General features: G+C 35.3%; 2 protein-coding genes and 1 long non-coding RNA gene across 3 annotated transcripts; 1 reads left to right on the top strand and 2 right to left on the bottom strand.

Moving 5' to 3' along the window:
• Window positions 1-378: 378 nt before the first annotated feature.
• On the bottom strand, window positions 379-1,690 carry LOC130499097 (uncharacterized). Its single transcript, XR_008937988.1, has 3 exons — window positions 1,462-1,690; window positions 1,278-1,344; window positions 379-1,145 (listed from the first exon to the last, which is right to left on the bottom strand). It is a non-coding gene; the product is annotated as an uncharacterized LOC130499097 (long non-coding RNA).
• A 14,955-nt stretch (window positions 1,691-16,645) lies between these two features.
• On the top strand, window positions 16,646-18,576 carry LOC108841468 (B3 domain-containing protein At5g57720). Its single transcript, XM_018614221.2, has 5 exons — window positions 16,646-16,798; window positions 17,327-17,645; window positions 17,917-18,054; window positions 18,125-18,237; window positions 18,328-18,576. Exons 1-5 carry the CDS (start codon window positions 16,727-16,729, stop codon window positions 18,565-18,567), a joined length of 882 nt encoding a protein of 293 aa, XP_018469723.1. The 5' UTR covers window positions 16,646-16,726; the 3' UTR covers window positions 18,568-18,576.
• A 1,403-nt stretch (window positions 18,577-19,979) lies between these two features.
• Window positions 19,980-25,528, bottom strand: LOC108837514 (uncharacterized). The gene is made up of 30 exons (XM_018610553.2): window positions 25,255-25,528; window positions 25,083-25,163; window positions 24,924-24,994; window positions 24,697-24,841; window positions 24,538-24,620; window positions 24,419-24,442; window positions 24,246-24,336; window positions 24,092-24,159; window positions 23,892-24,009; window positions 23,717-23,805; window positions 23,570-23,593; window positions 23,435-23,489; window positions 23,259-23,335; window positions 23,068-23,185; window positions 22,890-22,981; window positions 22,769-22,792; window positions 22,548-22,680; window positions 22,332-22,384; window positions 22,133-22,250; window positions 21,958-22,044; window positions 21,693-21,766; window positions 21,499-21,616; window positions 21,297-21,379; window positions 21,176-21,199; window positions 21,010-21,076; window positions 20,841-20,917; window positions 20,639-20,756; window positions 20,472-20,548; window positions 20,352-20,375; window positions 19,980-20,276 (listed from the first exon to the last, which is right to left on the bottom strand). The coding sequence occupies exons 1-30, from the start codon at window positions 25,369-25,371 to the stop codon at window positions 20,195-20,197; spliced, it is 2,412 nt and encodes an 803-aa protein (XP_018466055.2). The 5' UTR covers window positions 25,372-25,528; the 3' UTR covers window positions 19,980-20,194.
• Window positions 25,529-25,930: the final 402 nt, after the last annotated feature.

Below are 25,930 nucleotides of genomic sequence, written 5' to 3' on the forward strand. Positions count from 1 at the left end.
TTGTTTTGGTTTCAAGTCTCAGGCCTCTGAATCCTTCGTGTGTTCTGTGTCTCTGGTTCTCAGAAGCAGCAAGAAGGATACAATAATGAGAGAAAACAATTATTCCTATATTGATCAAGTGTATGTTTCAATTTTGTTCCTATAGTTGACTTCCCACTTGTCTTTAGAGATTGCAAACAAGTTCACATCTTTAAAACTCCTAAAATATGTTTCTTTTCTTTAAACAAAAGGTGTACATTTAAACGGAGAAAACATGTGGATAGCTTTATAGTGTACATGTGGATAATTTTAATGGTGTACATTATATAACACGATTTGACTCACTCATGTTTATGCTTGTTGATTTCTAACACAAGACTGACCAAGCAAGAAAAGAGGGAAAATAAACCCAAGGTATAGGCTACTATGAAAAAGATACAACTTCAAGTTGAATTACTTGGTAAGAAGATGGAAAGTAAAGCAAAAGCCAGGCAAAAACTCGAGACCAACTTCAAGTTGAAGAAAGGGTTTATACCCCATGACTTGGACAAAGAGATTAAAAGGGTCATGTGAGTAGTAATTTAGCTAAATGTGTTGTTTTTCTATAAAGAAAGGCGTACATGTGGATAGTTCTTTACAGTGTACATATGGATAATCTTAATGTTGTACATGTAGTTTCATCACAATGATGTGTACATGAAAAAAAATGTACACATGGATACTATTTTTTTATGCACACATAAACTGAAAAAAAAACATACACATTAGTCTTGCATTAGGAAAATTTAAAACCGATACAGTGGGTGTACAAGTACTCTCATGAAAACATGTACATGCCATAAGCATACACATAGACAATAATTTTTGTTGTCCATTATGTTACAAGAAGCTAAACCATTATGTTCACGTCCACATGTACATCGTCTAGCGATGTCCACACGTACACCTTGTAGACATGTCCATGTGTAACTGATGTGATTCCTTAACAAACTATCCATGTCACTGCTTGTCACTGCTGGGGTTCTTCTACGAACTGTCCATGTTTTTAAACTTCATTCTTATTGTCCTAACAAGCCGGTTCCCATTCAAATACCTCTCAAATCTTCATTCTTGTATTTCACATCCTCTGCCAAGCCAATAATCAGTAGATCCTGCAATGGGTAACCCTGCATCACTGGAAACAAATCAGCTTCGAGCACAATATCAGCATCAAAGAAGCTCTAGCATCCACACAAGAAAGCTTTCAAATCACAATCAACAAATCACGCCCTAAACATAAACTTAAACGAAAACTTTACCTATGGATTCAGCGAATCACACTTTAAGCACTCGTGATGACAAAAGCTTCTGTTGCCGAGGCATTATCTGCAAATTCAAGAAAACTCAATCACTCGGGAATCAATAAAAATAAGCAAATAACTCTGAGTGATAACTGTAGAGAAGAAATTGATCAGACAAAAGAAGACAGTTTTCGATACATACAGAAACTGACGGATACAACGACGACTGAGGAAAAAGAGGAGCTTGTTGGGACCAGAAAAAAAAAAGAAATGCTTGTGATATTGATGATGGATGAGTATCTCTCGGGCTGAAATTCTGCAAACTGGGTTGTGGCAGGTCCATCGAAATCTTAAACCAGGTATGGAAGGATGAATGAGATAGAGTTTTTGTGGTTGTTGAAGTCGTCGTCGCCGTCAAATAAAACGCGATAGTTTGAGATAAGGAAAATAAAGAGATGATAGAAAAGAAAAAGTATTAAGATAAAGACTAGATTTTGACCCGCCCTTGAAAGGGCGGGTATTATTTTCACTTTTATGAAATATATTATTTGTTTGTAATTATTGAATGCATTTATCTTAGTAAAATCTTCTTTATAATAAGTTCGACATATAGAGTCTCTCTGGTAAACTATGTGTTTTTTTGCTTTGTTTTATTCTCTCGCTAATAAATATATTTATTTGGCTTGTTGTTAAAATAAATAATTTTAGAACGCAAATGTATAATACTTTTATATTGATATTTTAAACAATGTGACATATTTCTATATTAATTAAATATTTACATTGTAATTTAATTTTTTATACAAATAAACATATTTGTGTAGTCTGTTGTTAAAAAAATGATTTTGAATGCAAATGTACAGTACTTTTATATTGATTTTTTCATGTGCAGCCATTATTTTTTGTTCAAATATAAATCATTTTCAAATACTTTCGTTATTTAAATATTTTTAGTTTCCTATACATCAGAACAAAATTCATACAAACCCGGCGGATTCAATTTGAAACTCACACATAAATTTATATCCAAACATGGTCTAATATCAAAACCAAAAAAATCTATACCCGAAAAAATTGACCAGTACCTAAATGGATACCCAAATATTTATTTCTAACGGATTCCGTAAACAAATAAAAAATATTTTATGTGTTTGGCTAAATTAAGTGAAATATAAAATTTTATTCAGTAATATTTGTAAAATATTAATAATGATCAATATATGAATATCGATTTGTTTCAATAAGTTTTGGAATTGTACTTAATGAATTTAAATTGATTTGAAATGCAGTGGTTAGAATATGTAAATAAAAAAAAATACAAAAAGGAAGTACCTAAAAAGAAATATCAAAACCCAAAAAATATATACCCGAAAGAAACGACCCGTACCTAAATGGATATATGAATGCATTTGCCTAACTGATTTTGTAAACAAATAGAAAATATTTTTATGTGTTTGGCTAAATGAAATTAAATAGAAATTTTTTATTTACTAATATTTTTACAATATTAGTAATGATCAATATATGAATATCGATTTGTTTAGATAATTTTTGAAATTTAATTAATTAATTTAAATTAATTTTAAATGCAATGGTAGAATCTATAAATAAAAAAACACAAAAGGAAGTACTAAAAAGAAATTTCAAAACCCAAAAAAATCTATACCCGAAAGAAACGGCTCGTACCTAAATGGGTATCCGAATGTTTATGCCTAAATGATTTAAAAAAAAAAATATCTATATTTTTATGTGTTTGGCTAAAATAAGTGAAATATTTTTTTAATAGTAATTTTACATATTAATAATGATCAATATATGGAGACATCAATTTGTTTAGATAAGTTTGGAATTATAATTAATTAATTTAAATTGATTTTAAATTTAGTGGTAAAATCTGTAAAAAAAAATTATAAAAAGGAAATACTTAATTTTTTATAAATGCAATGACTAAATGTGTAAATAAAAGGAAGTAAATATACTGCTATCCATGTTTCCAAACAATTCTCATTTAATATTGTTATCCATGTTTTCAAACAAACCTCTTTTTTAAACTGCAATCCATGTTTCCAAACAAACTGAATGTTTAAAATGCTATCCAAGTAACCAAACAAAATGATTTTGTACTTGAGTTTTAATTAGATAGATGTTTTTCTGTGGCTGTAATTAAATAATTAAAATACTTTGATGCTTTTGAATTTTGAAAAGATACCTTCTCACGAGACAAAAAAATAGATGGAAAAATAGATGGAAAAAGCTGTTAGTGGAGGACACTTTTGTCATTTTGCCTCAATAAACTACCTCAAGAGCAGAAAGTGACTTCCACATAACCAACTAGGCCTGCTTTCGTTTTTGACATTAAGCCCACATCCTTCTATACCTTTTCTCGTGTAAATAATCGATACATACCACACAGAACAAGCTAATCTTCCTTGTATCATTTCATTTTCTTTTTGTTCTGTTCTATTATTATAGCTATTTATTTTAGTTTCACCTTCTTAGAATCTATTTATTATCTTCAAATAAATTACTTTTTGTACTGCAGAACCAATTCAAGCGGGGGAAACCTATATAAAATATGTACATCTGCATGCATAGTTTAGTTGAAGACATAAAAATGTATAGCTTAGAACATTTAAATTAAAACATATAAACAAAAAATATTAGAGAATTTACTTTCTTTACTTGCATATATTTTCTAGATATGGAATATATATCTCTATAACTTTCTCTAAAATAAATGTCTTGTATATACAAATGATTTTTGCTCTAATGTATGTTTTTATAGTAGATATCTTCTATTTTTAGAAAGAATATAGAGTAATATTATTTTGTTTCTTAGAATTCCTTATTTAAAAAGAATATATAGATAAATATAGAAGTGAATTATTTAACATTTTACCAAAAAAAAATTGAAGTGAATTAGTAATGTTCTAAAATGTGAACACCGGTTTAATTATTTTATCTGCTTCACAAGGAGGGCAAGGAAGGTGATATAAACAAAAGAAAAATCTCATCCTATGGCTATGAGAGACGTGCGAGAAACTACTGTAATCCAGTTTTATTGTATTTAATGGTGTTTAATTTTGTGTGTGTTCAATAATGGTGTTTTATATGTAAGACGATCAAAAATATGTAAGAGGATAACAAAGAAAAAGATGCAGATGTATAAATAGGTATAACCATCACAAACTTTAGGATGTGACAATACATTGTCAACCTTCTGTCTCTTTCTCTGTTCTTCTCTCTGATGAGCTTTTAATACTGTTTTTATGTCTTGATTTTTTTCAGAAACATGGAAAGAACGGTAAGTTTTCCAAAAGGAAGAAGTAGTAGCCTTGACCAAAGAAAAAGTAAGAAGTAGCAGCCATGCCATGCTGGTTATTAGTTATTACCTATTCTTCATTGTTCAGATTGTCTTAGTCAGAGAATCTCTTATACCAAAATAGAAAGTGGGACAAGACGATTTTGATCGTCTGGTTTAATACTCTTTAATTAATCGTAAAAAGAAAAAGAACAAATCTTTTTTGTCAATTTGGAATTTCTTTTATCACAATGCAACTAGTTATTCAAGTAACAGCCCATTTATAGTTCAAAAAAAAGTAACATCCATTTTCTTTATTGTGGAAGAAGAGACCTGAATTGCTACTCTAGATCTCTGAATTTTGTTATTTATCTACAAATATCTCTAGTTGAATAGAGATTAGTTAGAGACCAGGGATTAGAGTTTTAAGCCTATTATTAAATGTATATTACAATTATTAAATGTATATTACAATGTCTAATCTTGGATTTTGGTCAACTCAATTCTGTATGGAGGGAGGTTTCTTTCGGCCTATATAGGTCCATATTCGGTTGAGCTTTGTTTCCAAATAATTCTTGGATAAGTAATAGACTCGAGTAGTCCACTTAAAGAATATTAAAAAAAATATTTATCATCATATTTCTAGATATTATTTGAAATGATTTGACATATATCATTTTTACGATCAACTTTACTAAAAAAGTGACATGGCATAATATAATTGATGACATTGTTAATATCAAAATATGACATGTCAATTATATTTAATATTGGTCGTTTACAAAAAAAAATATATTTAATGTCGATTTCTAGTTTTGGTAAATTTTTGTAATATGAAAATAACTCATAATCATCATGAAATAAATATATTTGAATATGACATAAATAATGTAATAAGTTTAAAATATTTTATAAATTTTGAAATATTATTTAGTTTATTTTTATAATCATAAAATTTTATTACTAAAAAAGATTATCAAAATTTTATACCATTTTTTTAATTTAAAATTTTAATAGAGGCTCCATTTTTTTAATTTAAAATTTTAATAGAGGCTCTTATTTGGGCAATGGAATGCATGAAGAATTTACGGCAGTTCTCAGTTACGTTTACAACGGATTATTCTCAGTTGGTGAAGATGGTTTCGGAACTAGAAGAATGACCAGCATTTACAAGTTATTTGGAAGACATTAATTTCCTGAATAGAAGTTTCAATAGTTTAGAGCTCATTAATATTCCACGGACGCAAAATAAGAGGACGGATAGTCTAGCAAGTAGTGCAAGAAAGCAATCATCATTTGTTGTCCATATGGATTCAGAGGTACCGGTTTGGTTTACAGAGTCTACATGAGTTTGTTGTTGTTGCTGAAAAAAAAAATTTAATAGTAACACCATTTATTTCCTATTTATATTAATAAAAATTTAAATTTTAGAAATTCTATTTAATTTTTTTGATAATTATAACAATTTCATATCATTTCTAAATAAAAAGGTTTATTTAATATAAATTAACCAAAATAAATAATGAAAATTTATCTAAAATTATAATTTTAAATATATGTATATATAGACATATATATATATATATTTCTTAAATATAATTTAAATAAATTAAAATGTTTATTTTATCTTAGTTTTATGTTTAACTAAGATAAAATTTATATTAAAATGTTAGTAGTAAATAATAAAATCTAGAATATTAACATAATTTTTAATTTTTATATATAATTTAAATTTAAAGTTTATATTGCTGCACAAGGTTACCAGGTGTAGAAAAACACCTTCCTACACCTAGTACTTTTGTACAAAACATTTTTACGATCAACTTTACTAAAAAAGTGACATGGCATAATATAATTGATGACATTGTTAATATCAAAATATGACATGTCGATTATATTTCATGTTGGTCGTTTACAAAAAAAATTATATTTAATGTCGATTTCTAGTTTTGGTAAATTTTTATAATATGGAAATAACTCATAATCATCATGAAATAAATATATTTGAATATGACATAAATAATGTAATAATTTAAAATATTTTATAAATTTTGAAATATTATTTAGTTTATTTTTATAATCATAAAAATTTATTATTCAAAAATATTTTCAAAATTTTATACCATTTTTTTAATTTAAAATTTTAATAGAGGCTCTTATTTGGGCAATGGAATGCATGAAGAATTTACGGCAGTTCTCAGTTACGTTTACAACGGATTGTTCTCAGTTGGTGAAGATGGTTTCGGAACTAGAAAAATGACCAGCCTTTAGAAGTTATTTGGAAGACATTAATTTCCTGAATAGAAGTTTCAATAGTTTAGAGCTCATTAATATTCCACGGACGCAAAATAAGAGGACGGATAGTCTAGCACGTAGTGCAAGAAAGCAATCATCATTTGTTGTCCATATGGATTCAGAGCTACCGGTTTGGTTTACAGAGTCTACATGAATTTGTTGTTGTTGCTGGAAAAAAAAATTTAATAGTAACACCATTTATTTCCTATTTATATTAATAAATTTTAAATTTTAGAAATTCTATTTATTTTTTTTGATAATTATAACAATTTCATATCATTTCTAAATAAAAAGGTTTATTTAATATAAATTAACCAAAATAAATAATGAAAATTTATCTAAAATTATAATTTTAAATATATGTATATATAGACATATATATATATATTTCTTAAATATTATTTAAAATAAATTAAAATGTTTATTTTATCTTAGTTTTATGTTTAACTAAGATAAAAATTATATTAAAATATTAGTAGTAAATAATAAAATCTAGAATATTAACATAATTTTTAATTTTTAAATATAATTTAAATTTAAAGTTTATATTGCTGCACAAGGTTACAAGGTGTAGAAAAACACCTTCCTACACCTAGTACTTTTGTACAAAACAAGTGACGTATATAGATCATGACTTTTCCACTCTCTGTAAATATATATCCGTTCTTGTTCAGAAATGAGGCTACATAACACAGGCTTTACGACTATGGCGACTTGTACTTAGGGACTTGGAGTTAGGGGCTTTTTTGTAATGCTGTCTCACTCGCTGCAAAAACCTTATACACAAACTCAAGCTAAACAGTTTCTCTTTGTATGCACTTGTCCAAAAGTAAAGCTTGAAGATTTCAAACTAACCAAGACGCAAAAACAAGAGAGTGAAGAAGAAGAAAGAAGATGGTTTTTACTCCTGTGAAGTGTGGTGTGCGATAATTCGAGAGCAGCTGGGCCGAGGCCCATCCGATGAGCAAACCTGAAGAGTAAAGAGTGTTAGCGGGCTTCGGGAAGTTTGAAGTGAAGCCCAGAAGGTGTGACTTACCCAATACTCCAGTGGGCTGCGTCGCAGAGGATCACGAAGTCTGTTATAACAACTTGTAACAGATCATCGTCGTCTTCATCACCTAACAAGAATAGCAGAGAGAGTTAGAGCGATTCCGCCATTGTTGTACTCTAAGAACTCTCTGTAAAACACTCTGATAGTGAATTACCAGGTCCCGATCCTGAAGGAGATGTACCTCGTCTATTGACAGGGAACTCTAAAACTTTCTCGTCTCGTTTCTATGCTTTCGTGTTGTTGAGTCTTTGTTGATTGTGTTTCGGAGTCGCGAACCTACACAAACGAGAGAGATCAAACTACGGTTAGATATAGAGAGAGAGATCACACGAGAGACGGCAAGATTCTTCTACAATTGGTATCAGAGCTACGGCTAACGGATCGAGAGGAATCGAACGATCAAAGGAGAGATCGGAGAGGATCGAGGGGAAAAGGAACCTACTGGTTCGCAAAGGAGGAAAGATCGAGAAGAAGATCAGATCTGATCATCACGATCAAAACTGAAAGGGGAGTCTAAGTCTAAGCCTTATCAAATAACTAACCTCAAAGGTCGTTGGATATTGTTTCTTTCGGTTGCTATTGATCTGTGTTCTTGCTATCTGCAGGTAACAAGAATCGGGAAGATCTAGAGCAAACAAAGATGGATCCAACGCGAGGGAAGTTCGAGATAGAAAAGTTTGATGGGAAGGGAGACTTTGGACTATGGAAGTTCAAGATGATGGCTCAACTGGAGATTCAAGGGCTACTATCAGTACTACAGGAGGCATCTACCTCAGAAGGTTATACCGAGAAGAAGGAAGATGACAAGGAGACAAAGGCAACTCCAAAGCAAGCTGAGAAGGATCTACGTGTGAGGAGTCTGTTCAGGATCAGTCTTAGCGACGTGATTCTTCGCAAGATCATGAACGAGACAACAGCACTAGGCATGTGGAAGGCATTGGAGAGAGACTACCAAACAAAATCTCTACCAAACAGGATATACCTCAAGAAGAAATTCTCATGCTTCAAGATGGAGGAAGACAAACCAATGGAGGAAAACTTTGACTCCTTCTTGAAACTGGTAGCGGATCTAGCCAGCATAAAGATAGACATCTCCGACGAGGATCAGGCAATCCAGCTACTCTCAGGGTTACCTACAGCATACGAGCAGCTAGTACACACGCTGCAGTATGGAACAGGGAGAGATACGCTTACAGTCAACGAGGTCATGACTGCAGCTTACTCTAAGGAGGTGGAGTTGAAGCAAAAGGGCTTGTCAAGTAGGAACAAGCAGCCGGAGGGGCTATACACAGAATCAAGAGGACGATCAACCACTAGAGGAGACCACAACGGAAGCAAACCGTGGTCAAACAAGAACAAAGGAAAGTTCAGGTCAAAGTCTAGAGGAAAGCCAACAGGGAAACAAGACAAGACCTGTTGGGTATGTGGAAGTGAGTCACATTGGAAGAGGGATTGTCCAGAGAGGAAGAACGGAGCACATCATGAGAAGTCAGGAAGCTCAGCAAACGTTGCAGTAAAACTACCAGGGCCGCTAGTCTTAACAGCAAGCCTTGTAGTATCGGAAGAGGAGTGGGTACTAGACTCCGGGTGCACGTTCCACATCACCCCGAGGAAAGAGCTACTAACAGACTTCAAGGAGTTTGAAGGGAACAAGGTTATGATGGGAAACAACTCATTATGTAGAGTACAAGGAATGGGAAATATCACTATCGACAACGACGATGGAACAGTGGTGATACTCAGAAACGTAAGATACGTTCCAGAGATGGGAAGAAACTTGATATCTTACGGTCAGCTGGAGAAGAATGGTTGTACCTACACTGGCCAGAACTACCTTGTAGAGTTCCAAAAGGAAGGACAGAAAGTGCTAACGGGGAGGTACACTAATGGATTGTACTATCTACAAGGGTCAGTAAGGCAAGCAGAAGCAAATGTAACAAAGGAAGTGATCGACTACACAAAGAGATGGCACCGCAGACTAGCACATATGAATGTGAGGTCCATGGAGGCGCTTGCAAGGAAAGGCTACATGAAGAAAGGAGAGATTGGAAGTCTTGGGTTCTGCGAGGCATGCACATTAGGAAAGTCTCACAAGCAGAAGTTCCCAAAAGGGAAACATGTGACGAGAGGAGCACTTGAATATATTCATACGGATCTATGGGGCTCACCCAACACGGTTTCAAGCTTATCATGGGCTCACTACTTCTTGACTCTTACTGATGATTTCTCTAAAAGAGTTTGGATCTATTTTCTGAAAACTAAAGATGAAGTATTCTCTTGTTTTGCAGAATGGAAGCTCTTGGTTGAAAATCAGACAGGAAGAAGGATTAAATATCTAAGGAGTGACAACGGGTTGGAGTTCTGTAATCAGAAGATGGATAAGCTGTGCAGGGAGTCGGGAATCAAGAGGCATAAAACCTGCTCGTACACGCCACAACAGAACGGTATCTCTGAGAGAATGAACCGTACTATTATGGATAAAGTAAGGTCTATGCTTGTTGAGACAGGTTTAGACGAGAGCTTCTGGGCTGAGGCTGCATCCACTGCAGTCTACATCATCAACAGGTCACCAAATGCTTCCATAAAGTTCGAGATACCTGAGGAGAAGTGGACTGGAGAGAGACCAGAATATGGTCATCTGAGAAGCTTCGGTTGTGTAGCGTACGTTCACCAAGTGCAGGAAAAAACAAGTCCAAGGGCAGTGAAAGGGATCTTCGTAGGCTATGGTCAGGGAACTAAGGGTTATAGAGTGTGGCTTCTGGAGGAAGAGAAAGTGGTGACCAGTAAATACATTGTGTTCAACGAGGAGAAGTTGTTCAAGGACGTCAAAGATGAGGATGATTCAAAGAAATCAAAGATGATGCACTCCGAAGCATCAAAGGGAAAGAAGAAGGTGACATTCAGAGAGGACGTGGAAGAGTATGATTCAGAAGAGGCATCAGCTGCAGGTGGAGCATCTGAGGGAACACAGATTAATGAAGAGCAGAGTAACGAGGGTCAGGTTCAGACAGAGAACGATACGGAAGACACATCAGTCACAGAGACGGAAGGTGAAAGCTCAGGGAACATCGATTTGAACAACTACATGCTAGCGAGAGACAAAGAGCGAAGGACAATAAGACCACCGTCGAAGTTTGAGGATGCAGATTTTCTAGCATATGCATTGGCAAGTGCTGAAAATCTACAAGAAGAGGAACCTAAGAGTTACAAGGAAGCGATGCGAAGTAAGGAGTGGAAATTATGGGGAGCAGCATCAGATGACGAAATGCATTCATTAGAGAAGAACCATACTTGGGACTACACAGAGCGACATAAAAATCACAAGGTGATAGGGTGTAAATGGTTGTATAAATACAAACCAGGGATTCCAGGAGTGGAAGATCCTAGACACAAGTCGAGATTGGTTGCTAAAGGTTATGCTCAAACAGAAGGCATTGACTACAACGAGGTGTTTGCACCAGTGGTGAAACATGTCTCGATAAGATTGCTGTTATCAGCTGTAGTTCAATACGATCTGGAGCTAGAGCAGTTAGACGTGAAGACAGCTTTTCTACATGGGATCCTAAAGGAAAGAGTCTACATGGAACAACCTGAGGGATATGTAAAGAAAGGGAAGGAAGATCAGGTGTGTTTGCTAAGGAAATATCTGTACGGGCTTAAGCAGTCACCAAGAGAATGGAACTATAGGTTCCATACCTTTATGATCAAGCAAGGCTACATACGAAGTGAATACGACCCCTGTGTCTACCTAAAGGGAACTTGCGTAGAGAACATGGTCTATTTACTCTTGTATGTGGACGACATGCTCATAGCATCGAAGGAAAAGAGGACGATTCAGGGGCTTAAAGACCAGCTGAGTGCGGAGTTCGAAATGAAAGACTTGGGAGCAGCAAGAAGAATTCTAGGAATGGATATCATCAGAGATCGTGCTAGTGGTGCTCTATTACTATCTCAGAATGAGTATCTAGCTAAAGTACTCAAGACTTTTGGAATGAGCGAATGTAAAGCAGTCAGCACGCCATTGGGTTCACAGTTCAAGCTACAGGCAGTTCCTAAGGACCTAGAGTTACAAGAAGCTAAAGAGATGGAGGACATACCGTACTCAAGTGCGGTTGGAAGCTTGATGTATGCCATGGTAGGCTCCAGGCCGGACTTGGCATACGCGGTTGGACTGGTCTGCAGATATATGAGTAAGCCTGCAAGAAGTCACTGGTCAGCAGTGAAATGGATTATAGGTACATAAAAGGAGCGATGAATCTGAACTTAACTTTCAAGCGAGGTGGAGACTTCAAGATCCGAGGGTACTGTGACTCTGATTATGCGTCGGACTTGGACAGAAGCAGGTCTATCACATGCTACGTCTACACCATTGGAGGGAATACAGTGAGTTGGAGCTCGTCGTTACAAAAGGTTGTTGCCCTGTCAACAACGGAAGCAGAATACATGGCGTTGTCAGATGCAGTGAGAGAAGGGATTTGGTTAAAAGGGATTTGTGAAGAGCTAAAGCTAAACAATGGAGAGTTTGAAGTTCATTGCGATTCACAAAGTGCAATATACTTGGCTAAGAACTTCGTCTATAGAGCTAAGACTAAGCATATAGCTACCAAGTATAACTTCATCAGAGAAGTGATTGCAGATGGAGTGGTAAAGGTGATAAAGATAAACACGCTGGTTAATCCAGCAGATATGCTAACGAAGACGTTGCCTGGAGAGAAGTTCGGTGGATGCTTGGCGAAGCTGAGCGTCATTGAAGCTTGAAAGAGCTTCAGGGAGAGGTCGTCTTTGGAACTGAGAAGACGGCTGATGAGGTAACCAATCTCGGAAGTCAGAAGTGATTGGAAGGAGGCGGTACTTGAGGAGTGGTTCTAAGTGAGGACAAACGAACCGGTGATTACCAGGATCGGGAAAGGAACGAGTAAGCAAGCTTGTAGGTGCGAGTTGTACAAGCTCTGTTGAGGGTTCGGGAGCAATAGTTTGCGGCGGCGACGGTATCGTCACACCAAGGTGGAGATTGTGAAGTGTGGTGTGCGATAAGTCGAGAGCAGCTGGGCCGAGGCCCATTCGATGAGCAAACCTGAAGAGTAAAGAGTGTTAGCGGGCTTCGGGAAGTTTGAAGTGAAGCCCAGAAGGTGTAACTTACCCAATACTCCAGTGGGCTGCGTCGCAGAGGATCACGAAGTCTGTTATAACAACTTGTAACAGATCATCGTCGTCTTCATCACCTAAAAAGAATAGCAGAGAGAGTTAGAGCGATTCCGCCATTGTTGTACTCTAAGAAATCTCTGTAAAACACTCTGATAGTGAATTACCAGGTCTCGATCCTGAAGGAGATGTACTTCGTCTATTGACAGGGAACTCTAAAACTTTCTCGTCTCGTTTCTATGCTTTCGTGTTGTTGAGTCTTTGTTGATTGTGTTTCGGAGTCGCGAACCTACACAAACGAGAGAGATCAAACTACGGTTAGATATAGAGAGAGAGATCACACGAGAGACGGCAAGATTCTTCTACAACTCCATACCCAGATTTCCTCATTATCTACAACTCCAAAGATGTTTTTCTTTCTCAACGTTTGGTAATAATCTATCTCTCTTTTGTTTTCTTTAAAAAAAAGATTGTAACTTTCTTCTCCAAATCACGTTTGTTGCTAGAGGCGGTAGAATTATGTAGATAATTTTGATGAGATTAGCGGTGGTTAGTTCGTGTGTTTCATGTAATGTACTGGTGCAACTTTTAACCTTTGATTTCTCAGTCAATCATATCTCTTGGTTCCGTATTGTTTACACTTTTGATTTTACTGTTCTGTTTAGCTCTTAACCTGACTCCTTTTCTGCTCAACGTATACCTTGATTTGTCCATTTTTCATATCTTAGGGTTTGGTTATGTTCCTGGTTTTGCAGTGTTCTGTTCTGTTTCTGATCTCTTAGAGTTTGTGTATGTTTTGGATTTGTTAGAGTTTGGTTAATTAGTTCCTAGTTTTAGGGTTTGGTTATGTTTGCTCTCTCAGGCTTTAGGTCATCATGTGTCTGGTCTCTTAGACTTTGGTTCTGTTACTTGACTCTTACGTTGGCTTTGTTCCTGTTTACTTAGGTTTTGGTTATTTTTTTATCTTTTAGGATGTGATTTATGTCCCTGCTCTCTTAGCAGATTTTTGGTAAAACATGACACGTAGATATTACGATTCCTCTGTTCTTTTTTTTGGTAAAATGTTGCGATTCCTCTGTTCTTGATATCTCTCTTTGTCGCTAAATGGAGCGTTTGACTTTCTGCATGGAATTTTTCAATTTCGTAGGTACTCCCAAGTGATTACAGTCAGTACTATCCAACGCCTCTCCCCCAGACAGCGGTTCTCAGGAAGCCAGAAGGAAATTTCTGGACTGTCAAATGGGCAATAAGTCCAGAGCAGGAGATTAGCTTCGGTGATGGCTGGTCTAAGTTCATCGCAGACAATGGTCCCATCGACAGAGACTTTCTGATATTCTCCTATGATGGTTTCCGAAGCTTCTATGAGGCAATATATTATACCTATAAGGAACTCTATGTAAATACATTAGAATACAGTATATACCCTTGCTAGCACATGTATGGTATCAGAGCTTGTCTAAGCTGCCATCAAATATTCAAAAGTTTTTCTTTTCTTCATCTTCTCCCCATCGACAATGTCAGAGAACTCTCTGTCTCCGGCGTCCACAAACGAGACAATCACGGTCTCCACTACGCCCACCTTACTCAACGTCAATATGCCGAATGTGACAAAGCTCACATCCACCAATTTTCTTATGTGGAAATGACAGGTCCACGCACTTCTTGATGGATACGACTTAGCCGACTATATAGATGGCTCCACCGTCGTTCCTCCTCCCACAGTTACGATGGATGATGGCGTTGCGCCAAACCCAGCTTTCGTCTTGTGGAAACGCCAGGATAAGCTCGTCTACAGTGGACTCCTTGGCGCCATAACTCCATCAATTCAACCGATTCTGTCTACTACCGATACGTCTGCTGAGATCTGGGCGATTCTCACGTCCACCTATGCGAAACCGAGCAGAGGCCATATCTTACAAGTGAAGCAGCAGATCAACAACTGGACCAAGGGCTCCAAGTCGATTAACGACTACTTTCAAGGTTTCACGACTCGTTTTGATCAACTCGCTGTACTTGGAAAACCTATGGACCTTGAAGATCAGATTGAGAAGATACTTGGCGGGCTTCCAGATGAATACAAAACACTGGTAGATCAGATTGGAAGTAGAGATACTGCACCATCTCTCGTTGAGTTACATGAGAAGCTGATTAATTAGGAAGTAAGCTTGAATCGGTTCCCACTCCGATCTCCTCTGCACCCGTAACGGCACACTACACCAATCACAGAGGATCACATCACAGCAGGCCCAATAACTCACGCCGAGGAGGATATCGAGGCAACCAGACTTGGCAACAGCAGCAACAATTCCCGGCACCTGCTCATCCTCACTCACAGCAGCACACACCCCGTGGGTACCAAGGATCTTGTTGAAACTTGATGTTTGCTTTTTGATTTAAGTTATCTATGATCTTGTGTGTCGCATGTGTACTAGAAATATGATAGAATGCAGTGGCAGATTTTGAAATTTATTTTACTAGGGACAAAATTATAGTGATATATATACTATTTTATTATAAAAGTAATAATATCTTCAAATGATTTTCTTAGCTTATAAAGTATACATTTTTAGCAAAAATAAAAATACAAAATTTTAAGCAAAAAATACAATTTGTTGAGCAAAAAATACATTTTAAGCAAAAATATATAATTTTTTAGGAAAAATATATATTTTTTTGAAATTCAAAAACCTTCACAAAATATAAGCCTAATTTAAACTCAGTTTTTATGATAATTCTCAAATTTTATTTTATTCTAATTTTACCAAATCCAGAAAATTAACATCACAAATTTTAATTTTATAAAGGCTTAGAAAAAACAATAAATAATTTAGAATACCAGTGCTATGGTATTTTTGAAATATTCGCAAAATTGTTGTTATTAAAATTTTAATAGTATTAATTTAGTGTGTCTTTAATAATTATGAAAAATAATTATGATTTAGTTATTATATACGTAGTATGTATGTTTTCTATTCAATTAATTTGAAATTTTAAATGTCAATTTTAGAGTTCTAAAATGTTTAGTTTTAACTATTAATAGTTTTTTGCTATTTTGCAAAATTTTAGATAAATATTATAAATTTAGCTAAATTTTGATGAACTCTTTGAATTTGTTTTGTCTTAAATATCCAAACCGGCCATCGATCCGTCGTATATTCGAAAATTACAGATATTTACAAGTATTATATTTATAGATGTTTATCACCGGAATAATCCAGATTCCAAAAGAACCGATGACCCAAAGACCCGCAATAGTGAGGCCTTGTTATTGGGTTTATTTAGGGCTTATAGGCTCATATAGGTTGGGCTTTGTCCAATTAATTCTTGAAATAATTAATGACTCGAACAGTCAACTTCAAGAATTCTAATTCTTTTATATTTTTGTACAAATTCCATTTTGGGATTTCCCCCTGGTACACTAAACTCTGCAAGACTGCAAATATATCCGTTCTTACGACTATGACGACTTGAGCTGACTACGAAGACTTGACCGGTTAGGGGCACTTTCGTAATGCTAAGTCTCACTCTCTCAGTGGCTTTATATACACACTCACGCTAAACACCTTGTGTGTTGTTTTGTATTCAGTTCTACAAAAGCAAGCTTCAAGATTTCCAAACAAAGCAGCTACCTATAGCTTCTTCATCTCATACCATCGAGACCTTGTTGAAGTGAAGAAGATGGTTTTTACTCCCTACCCAGATTTCCTCATTGTCTACAACTCTCAAGACCTGTCTCTTTCTCAACGTTTGGTAATAACCTTTCTTTTTTGAAAAAGATCAGTAACTTTCTTTTGCAAATTACGTTTGTTGCGAGACGGTAGAAGAATGATTTTAATGAGATTACTGGTGGCTTGTTTGTGTGTTTCACTGTATAACAGTAAATCATTTATTCTCAGTCCATCTCTCTTGGTTTAACATTTTTAAACTTTTGAATTTACTGCTCTGTTTTAGCTCTTAATCTGACTCCTCTCTCTCTCTCTCTCTCTTCTTGATATTCCTGAATTGTTCAACATCCACCTTTATTCGTCTCTTTTTGATGTCTTAGGGTTTAGTTCTGTTCCTGAACTCTCGTAGTACTGTTGGGTTTTGTTTACGGATCTCTAAGGGCTTGTGTCTGTTCCTGGTTTATTAAAGTTGGTTATGTTCCTGGTTCATAGGGGACTAGTTATGCTTGCTCTCTTAGGGTTTGTTTGGTTATCATGTGTTCGGTCTCTTCATATCTCTTTGTCACTAAGTGGAGCGTTTGACTTTCTGCATGCAATTTTTCAATTTTTGTAGGTACTCCCAAGTGATTACAGACAGTACTATCCAACGCCTCTCCCTCAGACAGCGGTTCTTCGGAAGCCAGAAGGAATCTTCTGGACTGTCAAATGGGCAATAAGTCCAGAGGAGGAGATTAGCTTCGGTGATGGCTGGTCTAAGTTCATCGCAGACAATGGTCCCATCGACAGAGACTTTCTGATATTCTCCTACGATGGTTCACGAAGCTTCTTGGTAAGCATCTTCAGGAATGGGCTCCCCGTGAAGCCAGAAGCTCCTGTCACGATACAAGAAATTTCAGATGATGATGAGGAGGATGAAGCAGCTGATAATGATGGTGAGAAAGATGGAGATCACGATCAGAACATGATGATCACTTCTCTTTCTTTGGGAAGCAGCGACGAAGAGTACAATGCTGATACAACGGTTTGTGAAGTTAACAAAGCTCATGGAAGTTTGAAGAAAGGTAACACTGCTTATCTTTATTTAAAAATGTATTTAATAGTACTAAAATATTGAACTGAGTATTATTCTTTTATTAGGAAGTTCTTCGCAAAGGAAACGTGCTCAACCTATTTCAGATGATGATGATGATGAGGATGAAACAGCTGGTGATGATGATGATAAAGATGAAGATTACGATCAGAACATGATCACTTCTCTTTCTTTGGGAAGCAGCGACGAAGAGTACGATGCTGATACAACCGTCTGTGAAGTTAACAAAGCTCATAGAACTTTAAAGAAAGGTAACAGAGAGTATCTTAATTTATATATATTTTTTCGAAATATTGAACTGTGTATTATTCTTTTTATCAGGGAGTACTTCGCAAAGGATACGTGCTCAACCAATTGGTGATCCTGAAATGTATCTTGATGATCCCAAGAATCCTTGCTTTATTGCAACGTCGTCGCCGTGTAGGCGTATGTTGGTAATAATGATCTTCATCTTAAGCTTTGTATTGCTATTCTTATCATTTTAGGATTAAATATGTTTTTTTATTTGTATTTGTTGCGTGCAGGTGATTGCTATGCAAGTAATAAAGGACTATGACTTGAAGTTTGATGGCATAATCAAGTTCATCGATGGATTTGGTGAATTAGAGGGAAAGATTGGAAACTGGAAGGATCGTGTTGTCGTTTACCCGTGGCAAGTAATCTATAGCAGAAACGATGCAAAGCCCGGAGATGTAATCATTTGTGAGATTCTACGTGAAGGAGATGTTGTTCGATCCATCAAGGCCCATTTCGTTAAGAAGTGATGTTTTATTTATGCGTCTGAAGACTTTTAAGTTAAGAATTGGTGTTTATGTAGTGTTAACCTTAGTCGTTTCAATCTTAGGCTGTTGTGTTATCCTTTGTGTCTCAGGATCTTGTTGAAACTTGGTATTTGCTTTTGGATTTAAGTTGTTATCTTAAAAAATCGTTGGTGTCGCAAGTGTACTAGAATTGATGGAGGGTGTCTCAATATTACATTTTAAAACTGGATTTGGTATGCACAAATACACACATGAGTAAAAATAGATTGAAGTAGGAATCCTATTTTTTGTTCTTCTCGAAATTAAAGTAGGTTACTAAATAAAATAGATGTTCTTTTTTTTTTATCAAAAAAAAATAGATGTTCATATAGAGATAGAAAATAGAGGAACCACACTTGAATCCTTTTCAGGCTTCGAAATTTGTGGACACTTTCACTAAAAATTCATGTTACATATCCAAAATTCTTTTTTGGGCTTGAAAATATGGACACTTCCACTAAATTTTCAAGTTCTTTTTACAATGACATAAACATTTCTATGAATATGCTCTTTTTATTTATTAAAACTTCTTAAAAGAATTATAAAAAGTAATTATCTTATATACACTACATATATTATATTTCCATGCATTATTTAGAAATATTTACACCCAGAAATTTACAAGTACATCCAACATAATTACATTAAAAAACGTTACAGAAAAAGATCATAGCATTTAGTCAAATCATAGCAATGAACTTTAAGTTACAGTCAAACACTAAATCATAAATTCTACAATGGAGGTTTTACAAACCAGTCTCCATTGCTGTTTACTTTTCTCTGTAATTTTTCTCACATTTATTTAGCATACATTATTTAATTGTTTCTTAAAACTACACATTTATGAAATCTTGTCTTACTCGATCAGCTAGAATCGGTTAAAGTTTTAACACTATTGTTTTTGTTAATTAGTTTTTGTTATCAAGAGTCTGATAAATCAAAGAAGATGAAATTAGGAAAAGGGTCATGTTTAGTATTATTATCAATGTACTATATATTTTTATTCATTTTTAGTATATTAAGATACTAAACATTCTGACCTCATCTTATCTTAACGTTAACAAACAATTAACCTTTTATTTATAGGTTAGAACATATTAGTTTTTATTCAAACAGTATTGAATCTGTGAGACTTTTGCGTCATACCTTTTTGTAGTTGTAACAGCCTAACAGGCAAGCTCTAAAGATGTAACCACTTAACACTAGTTATTGTCTGTAAGTAAGGAAAAAAAGAGAGAGGACGAGGAGAAGGTCAATAAACAAACAATAACTAAACAAGAATATTGTTAAAAAAAGAAAAAACTGAACAAGAATATATTGTTGACTTGTTGTTCGTTGACTGCTAACATGTAGTCAATCTGAATTCACTTCCTTACAAATCAAGATATCGGTGTATAATTCAAAAAAAATATATATGTTGTTGACAAGAAAAACCTAAATAAGATTATATAATGAAGGACGAAAACATTATCCAGTGAACCAACATTGTTTTACTTAGATTTCCATAGTCCCATTAACAAAACTCTATCTCTGTTTTTTACTCATTCAAATTGCCAAAGTAACACTTTTATCAGACTCTTGATAACAAAAACTAAAATTGCATATACTTATTCACATCCATCATCAGATTCGGGGCGGTCTTCAAATATTCTCGTCGAAGCTTGTCTTCGTACCTAGAATATATCAAACCCCCTTTTATCAGACTCTTGATAACAAAAACTAAAAATGTACACACTTAAATCACATACCAAAGCTTTTCTGCAAGGTTGTACCTAATTAACAAAAAACAAGTGTTAATACTTTGTTATGGCGTCAACACAAAAGCAATGCGTTAGCGAAATAAATCTACACAGGGAACATTAATTTACTTGTGTCGGAAAGGGTACGTAGCAGCTATTTCAGCCTCGTAGAAAATAAGCTTAGATCTTTTCCAGTGACGTAGCGCCTGCAGGATAAGAAGATTTAATCAGCATATCTTACTTTCAGATATTCTTCATCATAAGTATAAACTATTTTTCATCAGTAGTCTCATCACCTTCTGTGCTTCATCAGCAGAAGCAAACTCAACAAACCCACAGCCCACATGCTCACCACAGTGGTCTACAATAAGTCGAACACGAACAACTTCTACAACATTTTTGAAGATTTTGTAACTGTAAAAATGAAAGTTGTAATATCATTCATCAAAGGTGCTACTTGCTTCAAGAACGAAATAAGTAATTAAAGGTGCTACTTACATCTTTGAAATCAGCAATTTGTTACTGCCGTGAGAAAGATTGGCAACAAAGAGTGTCTTTCTTTGAACGGCATTTTCCTGTATTTAGCAACCAAATGTTTTGTGACAACATTTGTGTTATTAAATGCCTACGAGCAGGACATAATTTGAAAGATAACAAGAACAGGTACCTCAGCAAAATCAGGAGTTTCGTCAGCTCCTATCAAAAGGCTTTCTTGTCGAAGGTAGTCTTCGTACCTAGAATATATATATATATAAAAAAAAAGTGTCATCTATCAAGGTATAGAAACAACTATAAACCAAAGTGCTCATAACAAATTTAGTTAAATTCCTTACCAAATCTTGTGATCAATGCAATACCTAATCAAAAATAATAATAGCATTAGTTTTCTGTATCAAAAAATCAAGCAATAAGTTAGAAGAATCAGGTTTGCATAAACATGGAAAATCAACATACTTGGGTCGGCCTCGAGCCTTCTCAGAAACATCAAGAAAAATCTTGCGACGGTGAAAATGTTCACCGTTTTTCTTTTCCAGCGCCTAAGTAAAAAAGAATTTTATCAGCAAACAAACTTTCAAAGAACCTACTTGTATGATTTCATCACAAGTAGACATTACTTTTTCAAATGACTTTTAAATCATTAATATAAACTCCTCACCTTCTTCGCTTCATCAGCAGAAGCAAACTCAACAAAGCCAGTGCCCACATGCTTGCCCATGCGGTTGCAAATAAGTCGAACATGAACAACTTCTCCAACATCTTTGAAGAAATCGATGCTGTCAGGATAAAATATTAGTAGTCATGAAAGACTTGCTCCGAGAACAAAAGAGGAAATTAAAAAGTGCTACTTACATATGTGATATTTCAGTTTTTTCGCGAAGGAGATTGGCAACATAGAGCGTCTTACTTCTTGAGGTGGCAACTGCCTGAATTTAACACAGGCTAGTGTGTTAGCACGACTCAATAAGGAGAAAAGCACTTCAATTGCATCACAAAAAAAGAAGACTCATCTACAGAATTAAGTCATCTTTAGACTTTGTGGCAACTGTTGTACTGCTATTAAACGCTAAGCAGTTCTTTTAAGCCTGACATATTTGAAGATCATAAGAAAAGCTACCTCAACAAAATCGGGAGTTTGATCAAGTCCTTTCATCAACATGATCTTATGATCGTCCATATATGCACCATTCATCATTTTCAGCGCCTACAGTTAAAAAAAAAAGATTTATCAGCTATCGTACTTAAATTAGTTCTAATACTTTTTCACATCATTAAAACAAAACAAGTCTCACCTCCTGTGCTTCATAAGGAGAAGCAAACTCAATAAAGCCATAGCCCACATGCTTACACTCGCGGTTAACAATAAGTCTAACACTAACAACTTCTCCAACATTTTTGAAGAACTTGATGCTGTCAATGTAGAGGATAAAACATATCAGTCATGAAAAACTTAAGCCACTAACGAACATGGAAATTTATGATGCTACTTACATATGCCATATTTTAGTTGTTTGTGGAGAGAGGTTGGCAACAAGGAGTACGTTCTGAAATTAACAACCAACTGTGTTAGCAAGCACGAATCTTTAGAGGAAAAGGACTTGAACTGCATAACAACAAACTCATCCCCAGACTATGTGGCAACAGTTGTGTTACTAAACGCTAAGTGTTTCTTACATATCATATTTTGAAGATGATAAGAAGAGTTACCTCAGCAAAATCCGGAGGTGTCTTATCTTCTTCTATCATAAAAATTTCATTTTGAAGTAAGTCTTCATTGTCCGGAGGTGTGTTATCTTCTTCTATCATAAAACTTTCACTTTGAAGTAAGTCGTCATTGTACCTGGAATATCAAAAATAAAAACCCGTGTGAACTCTCCAGGTGTAGGAAAAACGTATGTGCTCTTTAAAACAAGTGGTTAAACCCTTACCAAACCGTGTGATCTATGCAATGCCTAATTAACAAAAAAGAAGAAGATAGCGTTAATGGCATCTAAACTCAAGTAAACGGTTTTACAAAAAATAAAATCCTTAAAACAGTAATCAATTTACTTGGGTGGAAGGTTCTCTGCAAATTCATTATTCGCCACATCAAGAAAAATGCTGCGGTTGTGCAAATATTCACCGTTCTTTTGTTGCAGCGCCTACATGATAAAAGATTTAATCAGCAATGGTTTGTATAATTTTCAAATGACTACGTAAATAAATTTTACATCATTACTACTCTCACCTTATTTGCTTCGTTAGAAGAAGCAAACTCAACAAAGCCACAGCCCGCATGCTCACCACGCTGGTCTAGGATAAGTCGAACCCGAACAACTTCCGCAGCATCTTTGAAGAAATCGATGCTGTCGAAATGGAGGCCAAAATATAAGTCATGAAAAATTTACTCAAAGGGCGAGAGAGGAAACTTTTGCTTACATAGCTGATATCATAGTTTTCTGGTGTGAGACTGAGAGATGGGAAATAAAGAGAGTCTTCTTTGGTACAGAAGTTGCCTGAATTTAACAGCTATGTTTGTTAGCAACAGATTTGTTATTAATCGCTAAACGTTTCCTCTGAGCTTGACAAATTTTGAAGATAATAAGAACATGCACCTCGGAAAAATCGGGAGTTGCATCAAGTCCTTCAACCGGAACGCTGTCTTCGAACCTGAAATATTATTATCAAAAACTTAAACCAATGTGCTATTCATAACAAACTCAAAGAGGTACATAGTTAAAAGTCCTTACCAAACCTTGTAATCTAGGCAATACCTAATTATATATACAAAAAAAAAAGAAGGCGTTAATCTTCTGTAATGGTATAAAAACTCGAGCAATAGGATAAACAAAGTGTTACAGAAACAAGTGTACATAACAAAAAAAAACACAATTTACTTGGGTGGAAGGTACGTCGCTCCATTTTTAGCCAGTTCAAGAAAAATTTTACAGTCATGCAAATATTCACCATTCTTCTGTTGCAGCGCCTGCAGTATGAAAGAGATTATAAGCAATCAAATTCAAATGACTAACTAAATACTTTTATCATCAGTACTATAAACTAAGCTCTCGCCTTATTTGCATCATTCACAGAAGAAAAATCAACAAAGCCATAGCCCACATGCTTGCCCGTGTGGTCTCCTATAAGTCGAACATAAGAAACTCCTCCAGCATCTTTGAAGAAATCGATGCTGTCGATAACGGAGGATAAGATATGAGTCATTAAAAAATTGTCCAGAGATAGAAAAAAAAGAAATTAAAAGAGCTACTAACATATCTCTTGGTTTAGTTTGGGGAGAGAAACGGCCCACAAAGAGCGTCTTTTTTGGTATGGCAGGTTCCTGAAGTCAGCAGGAAAGTGTGTTAGCATGACTGCTACAGTTGTGTAATGAAAAGCCAAACGTTTCTTCAGAGTAACAAGAGGTACCTCAGCAGAAGAATCTGGAGTTTCATCAAGTCCTTCCACTGCGGCAAATTCTTCTATCAGAAGGCCTTCCCTTTGAAGGTAGTCTTCGTACCTGGAATTATCAGAAAACCTTGTGAAATTTCAAATGTATGCCAAAAACTCCATTGATAACAACAAATAGTTAAAACCCTTACCACACATTGTGATCTATGCAATACCTGATAAACAAGAATAAAAAAAATAGCGTTAAAACTTGTGTAGTGGGCATCAAACACCAGCAGGCTGTAAGTTACATAAACATAAATCAATTTACTTGGGTGGAAGGAATGTAGCTTCTGGCACTTCAAGAAAAACCCTGTTACGGCTCCAATATTCACCGCTCTTCATTTTAAGCGCCTACATGATTTCATCATCATAAGTAGATATGCTAAAAAATAATTTTAATCATTACTAAAAACACTCCTCTCATCACCTTCTTTGCTTCGTCAGAAGAAGCAAATTCAACAAAGCCACAACCCAGACGACTTTCCACACGCCTGCCCACACGTTGGCCGCGCTTGTGGTTCAGCATAAGTCGAACACCAACAACTTGTCCAACATCTTTGAAGAAATCGATGCTGGCAAAAAAAAAATGGAGGATATATCAGACAGTCATGAAAAGTTTAAAGTCAAAGTGTGGAAACTGAAGGTTCTACGTACACATCTGATATTTCAGTTTGGCTAGAGAGTTTGTCAAGAAAGAGCTTCTTATTAGGTCCTCCTGCAGCTTCCTGAATTTAGGGGATCAAAGCATGTTAGCAGCAAAGACTATAAGGAGAAAAGGACTTTTAACTTGCGTGTAGATTACGGAAATTATACCTTGGGTGAGTTTAAAGCTGACTCATCAGACTTTGTCTCCAGCAACTCGACCTCAACAAAATCTGGATCAATATTTGTCTCCTGTTACAATGAATAAGAGCCAAGAAGATTAGCTGAACACAAACTTGGTATACACGAGATATAAAAAAAAAGTATATAACAGAAATTATACCTTGGCTGAGTTTAAAGCTGACTCATCAGACTTATGTCTCCTCAGAACCGGTTCAGTGTCCAAATCATCTTCCGGCTTTCGCTTACCCGGTGAATTAGCTTTGCTAGAACTGGCCATTTGGAAGTTGATACAGCGCCGGCTTATTTCCCTGGAGAGTTGAGAGAAAATAACCCTACAGAGAAGAAAGCGAAGTTACGATTGTTTTAGGTTTTACGATTGTTGTGATTAGGTTTAGGTTTAGGTTTAGGTTTAGAGGGCCGGCCTTTTATTGGTTTAGGTTTTAAGATTGTTGTGTTTCGGGGATGGTTGTTTTATTACTAAAAGGAAAAAACAGAAATAAGTAAATTGGATAACAGAGAATCTGAGTTGTGACTGATCCTGTCACATTATGTTTCTGATCTTCTAGAATGTGGTTTATGTCCCTGCTCTCTTACCAGAACTTTTTTATAAAACATGACACCGTAGATATTACGATTCCTCTCTTCTTGATTTCTCTTTTGTCACTAAGTGGAGCGTTTGATTTTTTTATTTGTTTGACAGGTACTTCTAAGTGATTACAGACAGTACTATCCAACGCCTCTCCCTCAGACAGCGGTTCTCCGGAAGCCAGAAGGATGGAGATTACGATCAAAACATGATCACTTCTCTTTCTTTGGGAAGCAGCGACGAAGAGTAC

This window comes from Raphanus sativus, chromosome 2, assembly GCF_000801105.2.
Source record: "Raphanus sativus cultivar WK10039 chromosome 2, ASM80110v3, whole genome shotgun sequence".
Taxonomy (NCBI): domain Eukaryota; kingdom Viridiplantae; phylum Streptophyta; class Magnoliopsida; order Brassicales; family Brassicaceae; genus Raphanus; species Raphanus sativus.